Source organism: Danio aesculapii, chromosome 14 (assembly GCF_903798145.1).
Source record: "Danio aesculapii chromosome 14, fDanAes4.1, whole genome shotgun sequence".
NCBI classification, from domain to species: domain Eukaryota; kingdom Metazoa; phylum Chordata; class Actinopteri; order Cypriniformes; family Danionidae; genus Danio; species Danio aesculapii.
The window spans coordinates 31752255-31772845 of record NC_079448.1 but is presented as its reverse complement, the minus strand read 5'-3'; the positions used below and the strand labels follow the sequence as shown (position 1 = coordinate 31772845).

Genomic DNA, 20591 nt, shown 5'->3' with positions numbered 1-20591 from the left:
AATAAACAAAAATTGTTTACTGGGGTAGTAATGACAGAATTTTAATTTTTAGTTGAACTATCTCCATATTTTAATGAAACCACTGTAAGTTCCATAGCTCTCCATGTCATCAAGACACAATTAATTAGATGAATTCATTCTTTTCTTCATTGTTAGCGGCTTAAGAATTATGTCTAGTACTGACATCCACAGTTCTCATTGTTTCCCTTATGCGGCTGTGCTACTAGAACTGTTTACATTCCAGAACAGAGATGTTTAAAAGAGCAACACATGCCGTGTTGATATGACAATATGACACGATATGCGTTTGTTATTGTGCTCTGTGAACAGTTCCCAATCTGCTGATCAGAAGTGAAGACTGACTCAACTTTCCCTAATTTCATGACAGAGTTCTCCTTTCAGCCAAGCACAGGTGTCTGGCCGGCGGTAAGGAAAAGAAACGTCTAGACAGCAGACGGGGTGATGACAGAGCGAAGGGAGATTTCAGTTTTTGAGGATTAATCATAAAGGGTGCAAAGTTTGGATCTGAAGGAGGTGGGGAGAGAGATTGAACCCTGAGTTTCTCAGTCTACCCTATGACCTCATGAGAGGAGTGGCGTCCCGGCATCATCTTTCTTTCATTCACTCTCCTAACCCCATGCTCGCGCTTAAAAGGGATTCAGAGACAGGCACTGGCTTCCAATCTCTGTTGGGTGAGCCTTTCGTCCAGAGCAGGAGCTGATTATTCTGTTCTCTCTGGCCAACAAGAGGAAACTCCAAGCTCTTTTCGAGAATTAAGATAAAAGAAACTAGACAGAAATGCCACAGAACGTGGTGCTGGATGGACCGGCCCCTTGGGGATTTCGGCTTTCAGGAGGAAAAGATTTCAACCAGCGGCTGACCATAACTCGGGTAAGCGAAAGCCTTTGGCTGCAGAGTTTGTGCCGCTCCACACATTCCACTCAGAGATAATGATGCTTTTGATGTGCTGGGCAACACTGCCGTGGGCATGAGAAACCAGTGGGTGGATCATAAAAAAAACATTCCCAGGACCTCACTTTAGCATAGAGTGAGAAAAAGTATTTTTAGAGACACAAGTTCAAACTGACGTTCATTTTTGGAAACATCCGTGGTTGTAAGGGAATCATTTCCCAATAGAGACTTTAAATGTTTGCTATAATTACACTTTTTATATATATCTTTAAGTTGTGTGGTTTTATGAAATAAATTCCTCAAATAAATAAGTTCCTCAAGGTGGCATTTAATAAATGTACCAAATTGTTAATTACTTATTAAAATTTTAAATAACTGCTTTCTTATTGTATGTAGTTGCAAATTAATTTATTACTCCAGTCATTAATATTAATATTATTAATAATAATTAATCTTAGAGTGATTTCTGAAGGATCGTGTGACTGAAGACTGAATTAAAGAAGCTGAAAATTCATCTTTAAAATCACTGGAATAAATTATTAAATCATTGATAAACTACTTTTGAACTGTTATTTTTTAGAGCAATAACATTTTTACTACTTGTTCTGTATTTTTGATTAAATAAATGCAGCCTTGTTAAGTAGGATTTAAAATCCTACTGACCCCAAACTTTAGACCGGTAGCATATATACTGTACATAAAAGGGTGCATTAAAAAAAAAATAGATGTAATGCTGTTCTTGTGAACGTTGTATTTGTTAAAGTATGCAAACATGAACCATAGAATTAATAAGCAGCACAACTGTTCTTAACATGGATGATAATCTGTGGGGAAAAAATGTTTCTTGAGAGCCTATTTAGTATATTAAGAACATTTCGAAGACTGAAGACAAATAAATAAATCAATATTAATGTAGACTGAGGTCTAAAAAAAATGTCTCGTACAGTACAAATATTATAACTAAGATAAAATATTGGGATGTAAGATGTGCTGTAATGTCTGTGTACAAAGCATCTAATTTAAAAACTGATTTTATTAATTTAATAACTCCTGCAGTAATAGTAAAACTAATAGTAAAATAACATTACATATTACATATTTCATAATAACAGTAGCGTTTCCCAGTGATGAGTTGCAGCTGGATAAGCATCTACTGCGTAAAACACATGCTGGATAAGTTCATTCAGCTTTGGCGACCCCTGATTAATAAAGGGACTAAGCTGAAAAGAAAATGAATGAATAAATGAATAATAACAGAAGCACATTACCTCCATCGCACCATGCTGTTGATGAATTTGAAGACAAAGATTATTTACCTCATATCTCACTCACGACGTTCTTTCTCAAGGCAATTTAATCTTTGATTTAATGAAAAATTTGTATTAATTTGTATGATCTCATACATACATTCTAGTACGAACCGCTCATCGCCCAATAAGTGGTTAGGGTTGGGGTTTGGGGGGATGTCTCCCATTTTAAAATTGTATGTTTTCATACAAATAAATTCGTATTCATTCTTATTAGTCACTTAATTAGCCACTTTTCTGACAATACATAAAATAGTTTCTTTTTGGGCCGTCTGTTCCTAAAGTATATATTACACGAACTGCCAGGAATTTGTTTTTTCTTCCAGTTACTAACATGCACACGAAAATGTCAGACACACACTCACACACGTGCACACTAGCCTTAAGTCTGGCTCCGGAGGGGATCTCTACACCTGTCGTCTGAATGAATCACAAAGCTCTTAGTCCAACAATATTTCAAACAGCCTCTGAAGCCTGAACATTTGCAGTAACAGAAGAGGTCTAAGGTTAACTGAGCACTCACTGATATACAGTATGAGAGATGAACTGGGCAATCTCTTTAATTTAAGCAATTATTGCAGTACAACCTCAGGGCTCAAGTCCCAACGTAGGCTCATTCTGAAAACGTAGGCCTATATACATTTCTGGACATCATGAATTATGTATCCAGACGTACGTATGGCTGCATTTAATTTTTTAAATGAACACTACAGGGTGGTATGACGCTGTTCCTTTCCGAGCTCACTAGCTGACCGCTTATCTCCATGTGGACGGTTTTCCGGCTGTTACCAGTTTGTCCAGTTAGCTCGCCATGTACGTTGTTGGACTTGAGACGCAGAGAGGAGATGACCATGATGATAGGGTTCGAGTCAGGTGAAGAACGGTTCCAGAAAGCAAGACAAAAACAGAAGCCGAAAAATAAAATGTGGTAAAACGTGGTAAAAATCAGAAGAGGGCTTTCTTTTTCTGAATTGCTTTTTAAATTTGTCAGTTGGGTTTAGGGAAGTGGGTGGGAGGGTCAATCTGTGCTTTTTAAAATACTATTGGTTGGGTTTAGGGAAGGGGGCGGGTGGGTCAGCTGATCGGTCAGATAGTCAGTCATTCAGTCAGTCGAAAAGCGTACACAGCGGCCTCTCCTGGATTCGTGAAAACAAAAACTGATACGTATTTGATGGTCTCCAGAAATGTATATGGAGGTACGTTTTCAGAATGAGCCTTGGTTTTCATATCCACTCATATAGTCACAATCTGGTGGATGACTGTGAAAGTCTCCCATTCTTATAGATGTAGTTGTTTTGAACTGAACAAGAAGCAGGTACAATGGCATGCTACTGCAGATTTATGTTCAGCAACTGCCGAGTTTATAAATGCTGAGGCTCTAAGTGTAAATCTATGGATTTCCCTGACACAAACACTGCGGACTGCTTCATCTAACTTGTTCTATAAGTCTGTCTCCTCTTAGGAAACCTGTTGGGAGGTTGACTGGGGAAATGCTGTGTATTGTAGAAACAAAGCAGCAACATATTGACTTTGTCTCATCCAGGACTGGGTCTAAACAGCTTTATTGCTCATAGGAACACAGCTTTCCAAAGTGTGGTTTGTAGAAGTAAGATTAGTAGCTCAGCAGCTCTTTGATCATGAAATTCAAGTATAATCTTGGTGGAAAGCCATTTTTGACATTCACCATAAATTGTGAAAATCTGCAGCGCAGAACGGACAGGTCGTCGTAAAAATGTCTTCAGACTCCCTGATTAAAAGCAGAATAGTAGGTCTTATGAAATATGAAATACCCTAAAAAGAAAAACAAAATGTGGATGTAGCATAGTACACAGAGATACTAGTGTAAGATAATATGTTATTGGAATCACTATCTTAGTTATGTACCATGGAAGTCTTCCAAAACTACAATATAACCATTAACAATTTAAAAAGTATGTATTTTTACTGGTGCAACACTGCTTTTTGGTCACATAAGTGAACTGCCAGGTGAACTACTGTAGATGTGAAATCTCAGCTGAAACTAATGACATCATTCTTAAAATAAACCAATCAGGTTTATTTAACATTCCTAGCTAATAACGTCCCTGCAGCGTCCAAGTGAAAATGACACAGGGTTTGATTTCAAACCAAAAACACTCAAACGTAATTTAAATGGATTGCATTGAGCATGGTTCTGATTTCGGTGTATGCCAGAATTTGAAAGCTAAATTTATCACATATTTAAACAAATAACATAAAAAAAATACTGATGACTAATGCAGAATGTGTGTGGTTTCTTTGAATAACTGCCGTCTGTAATCATACACGTCTTGATGCCAAAAAGGTGGCTCTATTGTCATACTATGAGCCCTGATGTTCTTACTGGAGTAACATTATAGGCTCCATCAGTGTGGGCATGCCGGAAAAGATGAGGCTTTTTTTATTAGAAGCCAAATCAGACAGTCTGAATTATACTGTTGAGTTAAAAAAATGCTAATTAATGTTATATATTTATATCCAGTCGTTGAAAAAATGGCTTAAATGAAAGTGGCACAGTATACTTATTACAGCCGCATTCCCCCTGGAACAACTGAGTGTTAGTGTTTTGCTCGAGGGCATCATGGCTGAGCATCAAACATGTTCTACTTCACCCACAAAAAAAAAAAAAAAAAGAAAATTCTGTCATGACTTACTAGACTCAATTATCGTGTCCACTCAGCCATATGATGACAGTTTAAAATTAAAACAATAGTACAACTAAGAGTTTATGTGTATTTATTTATTTACATTTATGAATGTAACCTACTATATTTCACTAGACTAGTTTTTTTTTTTTATATATATATATACATTTCGCATTTTCAGGGGATTTTATGATACTGAATTAAGCAGAAAATAAAATCTCTAATTTGAACGGTTGTAAAAAATAAGAATAATAATAATATATATTATTATAGATCAATAATAGATCAATAATACCTCATGAATCCAAACAAGGTAAATCTCAGTAATATGTCGTGTATTTTCCATTTTTTGCCAAACTTTGCCTAGTTTTGTATCATTCCAATGAAGTAAAACATTCAAGCAATTAACAAATAATAATAATAGATCACTGGTTGGATCCCGACTGGGCCAGTTGGCATTTTTGTGTGGAGTTTGTATGTTCTCCTGACATTCATGTGGGTTTTAATTAGGTGACCCAGCTTCCCCCCACAGTCCAAAGACATGTGGTATAGGTGAATTGAATAAACTAAATTGTCTATAGTGTATGAGTGTGTGTCTGAATCTGAGTGTGTTTGGGTGTTTCCCAGTGTTGGGTTGCGCCTAGAAGGGCATCCACTGCGTTAAAAAATATGTCAGAATAGTTGGCGGTTCATTCCATGGTGGCGACCTCTGATAAATCAGAGACTAAGCCGAAGGAAAATGAATGAATGAATAATAATAATAAATAAATAAATAATTCCTTCTGTCAAGAAAGACTGAACAGCACCAGAAGTTTAAAAAACGACTTATTGTGTATGTGAAGTACATTTTAAAAATCTAAATAACTAAACCTTTTTTGTGCATTAATACATGAAGATTAAAGTGTCTTGATGGAAACACATACCAATAAAGCATCTTTATTACAAACAGTCAAATTGGGTTTGATGTTGGTTTTGGTCTCAGTTTGTTGTATCATTTGTATATATTTTGAATGTAGATAGTAGTTAAAAAATACAGACAAAACCAATAAAATGTTTTTAGAATGATCTTGCTTTAATTAATAAAAATGTGGGTCATCTATCTCTTTAATTTATTTTGCCTGATGGAGCTCTATTCATAATGCCTAATGCTCAGCGTGCCTTTGCATGCTTCCCTTGTGGGTTTATGTGTCACCTTGGGGATTTTTCTGCCCAGGTGCTGCATAGCTTACAAAACCCAAATTGTTATATTCGTGTTTCTGTTTATACTGGAGCTCGGCTACCAGTCACTCAATGGTTTCATCTTAGCTCATAGCTCCCTTTGTTTCCATGTATTAAACAGAGCGTTTTTGTTGTTGAGCCAAAGGCATCACCCATTTGCTTGAGTAGTGTCAGGGGAACAATCTCAATTTCATTGTGTCCACTCTTAGCCATCTGAGTGGTGCCTATTTCTTACAGTCACTCTTGATTTTCTGAAGACACCCCCAAAAATGGACATCTACATACAGATTGTATGTACAGATGTATGTACAGATAAAAGAGATGTAGTCCACCAAAAGATGTCAATTCTGTCATCATTTACTCGCAATCTACTTTTTCAAAATTCTGCTTGAGGTCCTTTCTTCTGTTAAACACAAAATCAGTGTTTTTGAAAAATGTTGGAAACCAGTCACCATTAGCTATGTATCTATTCAAAGGTGCGAATTAGATTCATGTGAAAACTGAAATATCACATACAGTAAAACATTAACGAATAAAACACAGTTAATATCCAATGAGTTAAAGAGAACAATCGTCACTTCCTATTAAAAATTTGCTGTGGTAGTAGAGGCCAACGAGGGCCTTTTGTTCTTATATTAGATTTATATTCATGCACAAAACTGGAATATCACATAAAACATTTGGGAATAAAACAGTTTCCATCCAATGAGTCAAAGAGAACACAATCGTCACTTCCTGATAAACTGGCATACAGTATAATAGCAAAGAGTAAAATGGAATTTCCTGCAGTAGGAGAAACCAATGAGGGCCTATTTTTCCTATATTTTCAATGAATTGCACCTCAGAAGACAAGACAAAAAGCAACGAGACTGCTCTTTGAAAGCACAGTTGCTCAAGACATTTCTGAGAGGTAATAATATCGCTCCACTTTGAAAATGGACTTTGAAATGGTTTTTTAGAAAGACCAAAACAACATTTCAGATGTTTTACAATGTGGTCAGTCCACTGGTTTATCCATAAATGCCTTCCCACTTGCCTATATTTGCTATCACATGATCTGTTAAAACAAAATCACAAGACTTTTTTGATGCGCAATGATGTAATTTATTCAGTAAATCTGTTCCCATTGTAGCTTATGCACTTTTTTATCGGATAAAACATTTGTCCTATACTCAGTTGTGGACATACACTCACGCAAAATTTCTTATCAGCCAAACAAATGGCAGCAACTCCATGCATTTAGGCATGTAGACATGATCAAGATGATCTGTTTCAGTTCAAACCAAGCATCAGAAAGGGGACTTTGAACGTGGCATGGTTGTTGGTGCCAGATGGGCTGGTCTGAAAATTTCAGAAACTGCTGATCTACTAGGATTTTCACAAACCTAGGGTCTAGGGCTTACAGAGAATGATCTGAAAATAAGATAATATTCAGCAAGCGGCAGTTCTGTGGGTACAACTGCCTTGTCAGAGGTCAGTGGAGAATGGCCAGACTGGTTTGAGCTGATAGAAAGACAACAGTAACTCAAATAACCACTCGTTATAACCGATGTTTGCAGAAGAACATCTTTGAATGCACAACGCGTCGAACCTTGAGGCAGATGGGCTACAGTAGCAGAAGACCATAGTTTGTGTCTCCCCTGTAGAACAGAGAACAGTACAATTCACACAGGCTCACAAAAATTGGACAATAGAAGATTGGAAAAACATTGCAAGGTCTGAGGAGTCTCAATTTCTGCTGCGACACTCAGATGGTAGCGTCAGAATTTGCCATCTAAAACATGAAAACATGGATCCCTCCTGTCTTGTATCAACAGTTTAGGCTGGTGGTGGTGTAATGGTGTGGAGGACATTTGCTTGGCACACTTTGGGCCTATTAGTACCAATTGAGCATTGTGTCAACGCCACAGCCTACCTGAGTATAGTTGATGACCATGTCCATCTCTTTTTGATTACAGGGTACCCATCTTCTGATGGCTACTTCCAGCAGGATAACGCAACATGTCATAAAGCATGAATCATTTCAGACTGGTTTCTCGAACATGACAATGAGTTCACTGTACTCAAATGGCCTCCACAGTCAGATATACAGATAGCCAGATATCAATTCAATAGATTTGGGATGTGGTGGAATGGGAAATTCGCATCATAAATGACCAGCCGACAAATCTGCAGCAACTGCGTGATGCTATCATGTCAATATGGACCACAATCTATGAAGAATATTTCCAGTACCTTGTTGAATCTATGCCACAAAATCTTAAGGCAGTTCTGAAAGCAAAAGGGGTCCAACCCGGTACTAGTAAGGTGTACCTAATAAACTGGCTGGTGTGTGTGGGATTTGTTATGCATTTTTAAAGTTCATGAACATGCTGCCAATTTCATTAAGCATTTTATGTGATATTCCAAAATGTACATAAAAATATGTGGATTGAAACAACTATTGACTTCTATGGCATTTATTATCTATATATATATATATATATTTTTTTTTTATCTAATTTGGCTGTAAATGACTACCTAGTTTCCAATGTTCAAAACATATTCTTTTGTATAAGAAAAGAAACTAATAAATTTGTCGAACCACAAGCATGAGTAATTTTTATTTTATTTTATTTGTCACGTTAAATGTAGCTGTTGTCTTTTACATTAGGGCAGCACAATATATAATTTCAGCATCAATATCTCAATGTGATCATTCGCAATAGTCATATCGCGAGTAAACGCAATGTTGGTGGTTCATTCCACTGTGGCGACTCCTGATTAATAAAGGAACTAAGCCGAAAAGAAAATGAATGAATTATTATACACCTGAATAAACAATATAAAAAACTGTTTATTTCAGTTGTATCTTTTTTTATTGTAATAATGTGAGATTGTGGATTGTTCACTATATATTATGCCATACAGAATCCTCCCAATCCATCTAATATTATAAATTCTTTCCGAATAGAGAGATTCAAGTCATCTGGTGAAATTGGATTGTTATTAAAATATATAAATCGCAGAATAACAAAATATCTAATATCGAGCAGCCCTATTTTACATCATCTAAAAGTATTTTGAAGGCACATGTGGACAAATGTGACTGTTTTGTTGTGTACTCAAAGATGACAAGAAATGAGATATTACACCATGACTGTATTTAATAAGAGACAGGCTGAGTCACTGCTAGCTTCATCAGTCAATAAATTATGCATTTCAATAATGCATAAAACATCACAAATCTTCATGACATTAAAACACTGATGACGGAAAACTAAAACCCCCTGGTCTTAAATAACTGGCATGACTTGACCTGGTATAAATCTTATTCCCCTCTTGAGAGGCAAGACTTAACTAGAAGAAGGTCAGCGGATCTAACAGAGCAGCTGAGTCAGGAGACGGGTAGAGTGGAGAGAGACGAGGTGATGAGATAAATGACTAGGGGGATGAGGAGAATACCTCAGAAAATGAGCCCGGCAGCGATGAGAGGAATAAGGTATGATGTCAGACTCCATTAATGCAAGAGAGGATGATTGAAGGAACACCGGGCAGCAGGGTAAATGCCAGAGCAGTCAGATCATCAGACGCCAATAGGCTTGACTGTGTTCCCCAGGAGGACGATACCAGGCCTTGACTGACACATCCACGAGGTGCTATTTTTAGCCCACTTGTAAACCAGCATGGGTCAACAGATTGTTTCTATCCCAGTCACTTGCTGTTTTTGTCTAAACTGTTCCATGGTTTGCTGCTGTTAAGTAGTGGCTCTGAAGAAGGTTCACATCTGATGGTATTCATTTTTTAGCATATTTATCCAAAGCAATGTGTATACTATTTAGAGCTGTGTTCAGAGTCGAAAAAATTGAAACAACTGGCATTAATAATAATAGTTTACTGTAAACTGTATTTGTTTGTGCTAAAACTTAAAAATAACAGCACTCATACAGCATCTTAACCCTTCACCCTTTTTTATTACTCCGCCCACATACAGCTACAGTGCAAGCAGAGGATACTCTACAGTTTGACAAATATTGCTGCTGTAGGGCAACATAATGTACTTTTGAGGCTTTTTAGGCAAGAGCGTAATTGTTTAGATTGCAACTATGAAGTTTATTTATAAGGATAGTTTCTATTTAAAAAATGTATAATTTCAGAGCGCATTGGCGGCAATAAGCCAGTCATTGAGTAAAGCAAAGAGGGTTGATGTTGTCCATCCACAAGATGGCAACAGAAACTGCATAATAATACCTTTATATACACGATTATGCCGTCGTCAACTGTTGTATGAATGCAATATCACTTGTGCTACTCATGTGATATTGTTCATTTATATATATATATTTTTCTTTTTTAAATATTTGCCAAATGATGTTTAACAGAGCAAGGAAATTTTCACAGTATGTCTGATAATATTTTTTCTTCTGGAGAAAGTCTTATTTGTTTTATTTTGGCTAGAATAAAAGCTGTTTTAAATTTTTTATAACCCATTTTAAGGTCAAAATTATTAGCCCCTTTAAGATAAATTTTTTTCAATAGTCTACAGAACAAATCATTGTTATACAATAACTTGCCTAATTACCATAACCTGCCTAGTTAACCTAATTAACCTAGTTAAGTCTTTAAATGTCATTTTAAGCAGTATAGAAGTGTCTTGAAAAATATCTAGTCAAATATTATGTACCGTCATCATGACAAAGATAAAATAAATCAGTTATTAGAAATGAGTTAAAAAACTATTTGTGAAAAAACCAAATGTGTTGAGGGGGCTAATAATTCTGACTTCAACTATATATATATATATATATATATATATATATATATATATATATATATATATATATATATATATATATATATATATATATACACTGTAAAAACAGGTTCCATATTTTGCTATTCACAGGTGTTTTCTGTTCATTTACAGTTGTGAATTGCATTATGGGACTTTTACCTCTGCTCTGTCCATATTTGATGTTGAAAATTCAAATTTGCAGTTGTGATTTTTACAGATATTTTTGTCGTTTGAGACAAGATATTTATTAATGAATAATATATAGAGACCTACATTTGTAGAAAAAAAAGTACTTGTAGCTTATATATCATCACTTTAGGCTATTAATGTCAGCATAAGACAATGTCAATAAAATTCAATTTTCAAAGTTTCATCATCAAGAGCTTGTCATGCTTGTAAATGACATGTTCAGTCTATAGACAGGCGCCAATATTAAATAACAATGTTAAAACAATGTTTTTTTTTCACAAACTAAGGCCCATAGCCAGGGGGTTCAGGTGGTTCGAAAGACCCAACCTTCACTGACAAGTGTCCAGAATTTGTCCTATATATGAGCTCATTTGTCCTCTTTTGACTGCTATGTCTTCATAAATAATAAAGATAATCTATCGAAAACCCATCAAATGAAAATTTATTTAAATAGAATTGTTATACCTGAATTTTCAAATGTACTTTTTTTTAGGTTAGAAAAATTGTGAAGCTCTACATTATTGTTATTTTTATTTTTTATTATTATTTAAATGGCCAAATTCTGACTGAGGAAAGATGAATGCGCTGGCCAGTTTGTTATTTATAATTTCCCCAACAAATGACAATAGGCTTGTTTTTAATTTAAAATTATTTTTTAAAATGATATATGATGTAATAAATTTGTATTTTAAAAATAGACATTTTTTTCATATTTTTTATTCTAAATTTAGGAAATATTTTTGGTACATCAAAAAGAGTGGTTATGTTGACCATCCCACAAGCTAATCCAGCACTAAAAATAGTGCTTAAAATGTATTTAAATCTCATGAATGAATCTAAAATTTGGTGTATAACTGCAAAAAAGTATACTTTTTGAGAAAAAAAACAACCATCCCTATCACCAAGCTGGCTACAGCCTTGATACTGTACCACATAATGTTTCTTTACACATCCCCAACTATTGGACTGACATTCATGGTGTTTCGCAAGCAGTGATGGAGAGATTACCTAGAAACGGTAGTCTGATTACAAGTTACAAAGTCCAGAAACTGACAATAATCTAAAAGTAATCCAAAAGTACTCAGAATACATTACCTCAAATAACAAACAAGCAACAATTAAAATGTATCTCTCACTGAACAATTCAAGAGATTCTTTAAAAATATATCAAATTCATCCAGTAATGAAGCACAGTTTATAAACTATATAATTTATTTATCGCCATTTTTGAAAAAAGAGGAATGATGGGTTCAGGAGAGGTCTACAAACTGAAACTCGAACCACGCTATTTGACAGCACACTTCCCACGATATATATGTCATAAGAGCTTTTCTAATATAGTAAATTCTTTTAAAAAATGTTATTGTCTATTCAGAATCATACAGCTCTATTGTTCATATCCAGGCTAAACTATATGATTCATTGTGAAAAGTTGGAAACACAGAACAATAAGCAGTATAAATAAATGACAAATATAACGTTTGAATCTGACTATATAATCCAGATTACACGTAACAGTTACTACCCAGCAGTGTTTGCATGTACGTCAACGTATTCTACAACCCCCAACCGAACACTCTACTAACAGCTGACTACCAGTTCTCAAGCAGTTGTGAAGTTAGCAACAGTCAACATAATATCTAAACAGTCCCACCAAAATAAACTCTAATCCTTGTTCCTCAGGTGACTCCGGGCAGTAAAGCATCTCGGGTCAACCTGTGTCCTGGAGACATCATTCTGTCCATCCAGGGAGTGTCCACAGACAGCATGACTCACGCTGAAGCCCAGAACAACATCAAAGACTCCACCAATCAGCTTTTCCTCAAGATAGAGAGGTACCATGAGCTTTTCTCATTAAAGGATAGCGTTACCAACAGCACCAAGCAGCTTTCAACAACTTTATATCATGTTCTCTCACCTCCTTTTAAAGTTACAGCCAGAGGGAGAACTGTTAGGTGGTGTCCCAAAAGAACTTGTCTTTACCCCTTGTCTATTACCCGTTGCCCACAGAGCCTTATTTATGACGACAGTGAACGTATCTTTCTCAGTGATTAACACCCTCCCATAAACCATCTGGCTTGAACATGCCAGGCAGTTGACGCTACTTTACTATCCATAAGTCATGGCTCTGTTGCACAGTAATGACCCCCCTCAGTGCCTTTTGATCTTTTTTTTATGATTTCGCAGGGGGTAAAAGTGGAGCGTCTAACTGTGTGCAATAAATGTGTTGCAGGCCTGAAACAAAAATCTGGTCACCTCAGGTTATTGAAGAAGGGAAGGTGAACCCATTCAAAATCAATTTGGAGGCAGAGAAGCAAGTGAGTGTAACAAATGCACAGCTCTTTATTTTTATCTGCTTATAAGCAGCAAGAAATGGATAATAGAAGATTTTTTCCTAGAAACATTAGAGTGCATGAGGCATGTTAAAGCGATACTCCACCAAAAATGTGTGATTCTCTCATCATTTATGTACCTTCGGGCTGCCTCATAAGTACAATACTTATTTTCTTTTGTAGAATACAAACAGATTTTAAAGACAAATAATACATTTGAGTCCACAAAAAGCAGGTGGATAGAACCCTCAAAGTAAAAGCTTAAATAATCATGAATCGGTAGGTTATGAAAGAAAATAACGCACTCCAAAGCATACTGTAGACTACCTGACGAAAGTCTTGTCGCCTCTCCAAGTTTTAGGAACAACATATAATAACTTGACTTCTAGTTGTTCAATTGGTATCAGAAGTGGCTTATATGAAAGGCAAAGGCCTCTAGATTACGCTTATTTTACCAAAATAATAGATTTTTAATGATTTAATTAGGACAGGTCTGACTTTGCTTAGACAAAAGACTTGTCACTTTACGGAAATAAATGTACAGTCTAGAATATAAAGTCATGGTGCAGTGGAAAAATCAGTAATATTGTGTATGACTCCCATGAGCTTGGATGACTGCATCCATACATCTCTGCAATGACTCAAATAACTTATTAATAAAGTCATCTGGAATGGCAAAGAAAGCGTTCTTGCAGGACTTCCAGAGTTCATCAAAATTCTTTGAATTCATCTTCAATGCCTCCTCCATCTTGCCCCAGACATGCTCAATAATGTTCATGTGTTGGAGCACTTTGACTTTCTTTGCTTTCAGTAACTTTGATGTGGCTGAAGTATAAAAAGGAGCGCTATCCTGCTGAAGAGTTTGCTTTCTCCTGTGGTTTGTAATGTACTGGGCAGCACAAACGTCTTGATACCTCAGGCTGTTAATGTTGGCATCCACTCTACAGATTTCTCACACTCACCCATACTGAATGTAAACCCAAACCATGATTTTTCCTTCACTAAACTTGACTAATTTCGGTGAGAATCTTGAGTTCATCTGGGTTCCAATAGGTCTTCTGCAGTATTTGTGATGATTGGGATGCAGTTCAACAATTCTGCATCTTTTCCAAATGATCAACAAGAAGTCAAGTTAATATTTGTTGACGACAAGACTTTTGTCAGGTAGTGTAGACTCTGCTTGACGTGGTCTGGAAAACAATGTTTTAACATTAAAGCCTTAAAGTTGCTAAAAGCAGTTTAATAGTAAAATATAGTACAAGGCAGAATTTTTCTTAATTTCACTTATCCCAGTATATCCACCTAATATGGACTCAATAAAAATAGATTATTGTTCTAAAAATCTTTTTAGAAATCAGGAAAATGCTAACTTTTTAAGGTTTTAAATTGACATTTTTTTAAATCATACCATTATGACCATAGTGTAAACTACAAAAGCGACATCATTTGTTCAATCTAATGGCAAATATAAGCACTTGATAACCAAAAAAAAAACTGAGAAAAACACAACTGCAGAACAAAATATCCATGTGTACAGGTGCATAGTGTTTCTTTACAAAGCAACCTTACCAAATTTTAGTTGTTTTCATTGATCTGACAATATTGTTGTAAATTTACTTAAATTTTTAAAAATATATTATAATATAATATAATATAATATAATATAAATGTTAACATTTTAAGTATATTTTTTTCGTATATTGTTGATGTGTAAACATATTCTGAATAATGAGAGAATTTGCATGATTGTATGGTGTCTTTTTAAAAATTGTACAAAGCTACCAATTTTTGTTTGCCCGAAGTAGATTTGTCCTTGTTCAACATGATATTACTTAAAAATTTGTGTTTAAAAAGACTTTTAAAAAATACTACAATCTTAATAAGGTCATCATTAGCTTATGTGCAGTGTGCACACATAAAAAAAAAAGTAGATGCCCCTTTTGTACCATAAGATTTACTTCCACAACAGCAAAGACCAATTGACCAAAAATAGCTCAACAGTTTTACTAACTTTATAATTGTGCATGTACAGTAGCATCTTCAGGTAACAAAAGGACATATCTGGATAATGTGGTATGCAAATGCTATGTTTTTGTGGGGCTTTAAGTATGTAGTGTGTCCATCTGTCCCACACATGCAGGAGTATAAACCTATTGGCACAGGTCATAACAGAAGAGCACAGCCCTTTGTGGCTGCCGCCAGTCTGGATGACAAAACACAGGTGGTGAGCTCCACCTACAACACTCCCATAGGCCTCTACTCTCAAGATAACATCCAGGACGCCCTGCAAGGACAGATTCGGGGTCTGGTGCATGAAAAGCCTGAGGGGTGAGTGCCAACTCGGATCACCCCGACCATATGGACAAAGATACTTCCCTCTGCTTGCTGTAGACCGGCTTCCCACTAACCACTAACCCTCACACTGGCCATCCAGAAATCTTCACAAGTCTTCCTGCAGCCCCAATGAAAGCATATTGGATTTAATATGATGAAAAAAAAATGTTAATTGCTTTCTGTTAGTGATAAGAAAGGCCAAGCGCTTGTTTAATAGCTAAGCACTACAGCATTAGCAGAGCAAATATGCATTGGGCCTGCAGTGTTGGATCTTGGAGGATTTCTGCTCCTCTACCTTTCACCTCTAACTGTCAGTTAACATCTTCATTCTTATGTCTTACAGGACATTGATTACTTCGAACACAAGTTTAATGTCAGACCAAAGCCCTTCACATCTGCAAGCCAAAGGAGGTCATTAGATAAAAGCATTGACAGAATTACACATTTATAAAGCAGAAGTTCAGCATGCAATGAAGCTACATGTACATCTCTAACAACTTTTTCCATTCTTTTCTGTCTTGTCTGTCCTTCTTTGTGGTCTTTCTTATTTGATTGCTTCCTGGTTTGGTACATCTGGCTATTATACATTGACCTTACTCGACTCCAGTGACAGTACATCTCAGACGCTGATGGGAAATGCAGCTCAGATGGCTGGCAACCCATCGACAGCTCTTTCTGTACAGTATAACTCCCCCATTGCATTATACTCAGCAGACAATGTATCAAATCCATTGCAGCAGGCTCAGATGTCCACTGTAGTCAGGCAGGCATCGCCCAGGTAACCAGAGCTTTGTTTCCATTACACTTGTTTTACCTACCACAGGGTATACACTGTACATGAATCTTAAAGGTAATTTCAATACCTGTATAAGACTTTTTAAAGACCTTCTTAGACTACTTTAAGACCTCATTGCCACTTCAAGTTCTAATCAATATCAAACCTTTAACTAAATAAACATAAGTTGTAGTTAAATAAATCAATGGAGCACAACCATGCAACAGAACTCAGATAAGCTCGGAAGAAACAAAGCTTGAAAGGATAAATTATGCGGATGTTTTCAACGACAGGTTTCAGCCACTGTTTAAATTCGTCTTTCTCCTACCAGGAGTACGCAAACTTGCATTTTCCCATCAGTTTTGCTCTATGATTTCACTACATGTGGAGAGCATCACATCACCTTCCCGCGTTTGTTGCAAATTGCAAGACATCACCCGGACGGAGGAGCTTGGCCAGACGCACCCCTGCCCAAACCAATCGTGTGGATTGAGCATGCCTTTGTTAATATTAGGAGGAAAATAAATATATTATACACTTTTTTTTGGAGTCAAACACTTTGGACAAAATTTAAAACCTTGTAAAAATGTGATTAAGACTTTTTAATTCCTTTTAAGGGTCTTAATTTTCTCATAATTAATATATCAACAATTAATACTTTTCAAGACCCCGCGGACACTGTGTACTAGCTTGTGCTGACACTGAAAATATACATGAATTAGTACTGATAGATTGAATAAGTTGTTTACCGGTATTCCGACAAACTGAAAATACTCCCTCTGCAAAAAGCTATTAGTTTGCTTTACTTAAAAAAGAGAGTAAATTCATTGGTTTTAAAGCAATTAGTTGAATTTGCTTAAAAAAGTGAGCAAACCCGTTGCCTTACACTGAAAAAAGTGTTGCATGCAAAACTGTTGCAAACTATTTATTTGTGTTGAATTTAAACAAATTAAATTGAGCAATGTTCAACTTAATTTGTTTGTTTAAATTCAGCCCAAATAAATTGTTAACAAGCGCTTAATGTAAAAAAATTGAGTAAATGAAAAAAGTGAATTAGTAAGTAAATGAATTATGTGCATAATTATCAAAAATAAGTCAACTTAACCATCCCAAGTTACAATGGATTTACTCACTTTTTAAAGTAAAGTCAGCTTGATGCTTTTAAGGCTATGGGTTCCTCATCATTTCCTTCAAGTTAGTGCCGTTTTTATCAGGTGTCACAACAGTGGAATGAACTGCCAACTATTCCAGTATATGTTTTACGCAGTGGATATCTCTCCAGCCGCTACCCAGTACTGGAAAACACCCATACACTCTCGTATTCACACACACTTATCCACTGCGGCCAATTTTGTTTACTTAATTCACCTATAGTGCATGTCTTCAGACTTTGAGGGAATATGGAGCACCCAGAGGAAAATGGGATTATTCCCTTTTTTTTTTTTTAAAGTAACTAACCGCTTTTTACAGTGTCCTTAAAAAAAGGAGAAAAAAATCAACAGTGTTCTCCTGGTCTGGAAATGACAGAGGGATTGATTAAAATAACATTAATAGAATTTTTTTTACAGTGAACGCATGAGAACATTACAAAGAAGACATACATATGGAACTGTTTTGGTCATACAATAACATCGATATGACTTCAAGGGGACATTCTGTTTTAGTTATATTATAGTCGCATGAGAATGTTACAAAAAATACATTTGAGATGTTAATATAATGTTCCCACATTCTCATATGGTCCTCTGTTGGTCATATAGCAATGTTCTCAATATGGTTTTAGAGGATGTTAATATAACTTTCTCATTTGGTCCTCTATTGGTCATATAAAGATTTTACCAATAAGACTTTAAGGGGACATTGGTTATTTTATGGTCACATGAAAACATAATTTTATAATCACATAAGAATGTTACAAAAAGGATGTTTGCTGGAACCGATCTTTCTGTCCTATTTGAAAATATCACTTACTGTGAAAAACAAAGTACACATAAAATTATAGGACCCTATGAAATCCGATTTAGTTTTTCACAAATTCTGTTTCTGTTAATTAATTTAAATTCTGTTTATATATCAGTTCCTTATTTTCCTCAACTTTATCTATGGTGTCCAAGAGAGCTTAAACACACTGTAACTTGAGAAAACATACACATAGGAAAGCACTAACAACTCAAGAAAAAAATCAATTTGACAACATACACATGCACATACAGAAACACGCTGTAAATACAGAAACGTTCTGCAAATAGCACGGAACACAACTAAAATGTGTTGGTGGATCCCAAAAATTCTCTGATGAACAGCTGCTTCCTGTTCCTTCCATAATAAAAATCTATATTTAGCAGCAAATATTTGTTTGTGCACAATGGAGAAATTCCTCCTTTACAATATTATTAAAGCTTTTTAGCGCTCAGCTGATAAACTTATCAGACGTGCACACTGTCTTGGATGTTTTGTTGCAAAAATTAAATTAAAAAAAGCTATTGATTTTTCCAGTATGTTTAATTTCTGTCTTAAAAATGACAAGATGAACCAAGAGAACCACATTACAAATCTGAACAAACCCTAATATCCATAACATGACCTCCTGAACACTATTAAACTGTTACAATTTTAAGATGTATATAGCTAGAACACGGATTTTTCACTTCCTGACCTTCTATCTGTTTTCAGCTCTAAACCGCTGACGTCTATTGAAGACTCCCATGTGTACCGTATGCTCCAAGATGACAACGAGCAGCAACATGAACCACGTCAGTCTGGATCATTTAAGGCCCTGCAAGACTATGTGGAGAGTGATGGTGAGCCACCTTTATAAATTACACTAGTCTTTACAAGGAAGAGGAAGGCCGACTTCAAGAGACAGAGGTTACAGCTAGAAGCACTGATGAAGTCATCATAGTTGAAATGTCAGCTTTTTTGTTGTGAATTACCAGTAATTGATGAGCAATCATTTTTACAGCCTTAATTTAAGCAATCCTCAGCAATCCTGCTAATGACATCAGTCAACCTGCCATTCTCTTAATCGTCTGCATTCAGATGAGTTTACATAAGGGTGCATTTCACATTCCCAAAGTGGATCTGAGGGTTTTTCTTTATTTTTCTGACAGGCACAAGGCCCATGGTGACTAGAAGTGTAAAAGCTCCAGTGACAAAGCCCCAAGCCGCCACCTCCTCACTGCAGAAGCTGCCTCTCTGTGATAAATGTGGCACAGGCATTGTGTGAGTACAGCATTCAGCATGAGTCCGCACAGATGGTGTCTTCATTGAGAATATATCACCAGTTTTCATGAAACACACTGAATTGTGTTCATGCATTTTGACAACTTCATTAAATTTTTTTTTTATCCTCCAATGGGCTCACAGAGGAACGGTGGTGAAAGCTCGGGACAAGTACCGCCATCCAGCCTGTTTTGTGTGCTCAGACTGCGGCATGAACTTGAAGCAGAAGGGCTACTTCTTTGTGGATGGACAGATGTACTGTGAAGCCCATGCAAGAATGAGGATGACCCCACCAGAGGGACATGATCTAGTTACAGTATATCCTACCGCTTAGACTGATGCCAAAACTCAGACCTCACGCAAACGACAGCTGTAATTAGAGAGTTGGTAATGCTTTGCTTCTTCTTCAGGTTTTGCTAAAATCATTAATCTGGTGAGTAAGAGGGTATTTGTACACAAAAACAATGCACTAAATGATGAAAGGTTTTTCATTTGTGTTTTTGAAAAGGTTGTTTATACAACCCCAAATCAAATAAAGTTGGGACAGTATAGAAAACGTAAATGAAAAAAGGAAAGTAGTAGGAATGTCCTGATCAGTTTTGTTTGCCCTGGAGTCTGAGTCATTTGATTTTGAGTATCTACCGATACCAAAACCCGATCCGATACTTCTACAATACGTAAAAAAAGAATAAAGAAAAGCGAAGAAACAGATCCAGGATGTTCCTTTTTTTATTTGATACACCTTATTTTTTACTCTGTTATCAATCACTTCTGTGAGGTAGCTTGAACAATCAAGTAATAAGTTTACATATCTCACAGTTTGCTATAGCAATGTTGTCATCATCAACTTTATAATACATCCAG

General features: G+C 36.0%; 1 protein-coding gene across 2 annotated transcripts; it reads left to right on the top strand.

The window, feature by feature from the left end:
- Window positions 1-546: 546 nt before the first annotated feature.
- On the top strand, window positions 547-20337 carry pdlim3b (PDZ and LIM domain 3b). 2 transcript variants are annotated; one of them, XM_056472103.1, is made up of 8 exons: window positions 547-891; window positions 12747-12898; window positions 13297-13381; window positions 16074-16141; window positions 16338-16508; window positions 19179-19306; window positions 19616-19727; window positions 19872-20337. In XM_056472103.1, the coding sequence occupies exons 1-8, from the start codon at window positions 799-801 to the stop codon at window positions 20059-20061; spliced, it is 999 nt and encodes a 332-aa protein (XP_056328078.1). In that variant the 5' UTR covers window positions 547-798; the 3' UTR covers window positions 20062-20337. The 2 variants fall into 2 exon arrangements, with proteins under 2 accessions (XP_056328078.1, XP_056328079.1); XM_056472104.1 differs by lacking the exons at window positions 16074-16141; window positions 16338-16508 and adding an exon at window positions 15537-15724 and having other exon boundaries at window positions 551-891.
- Window positions 20338-20591: the final 254 nt, after the last annotated feature.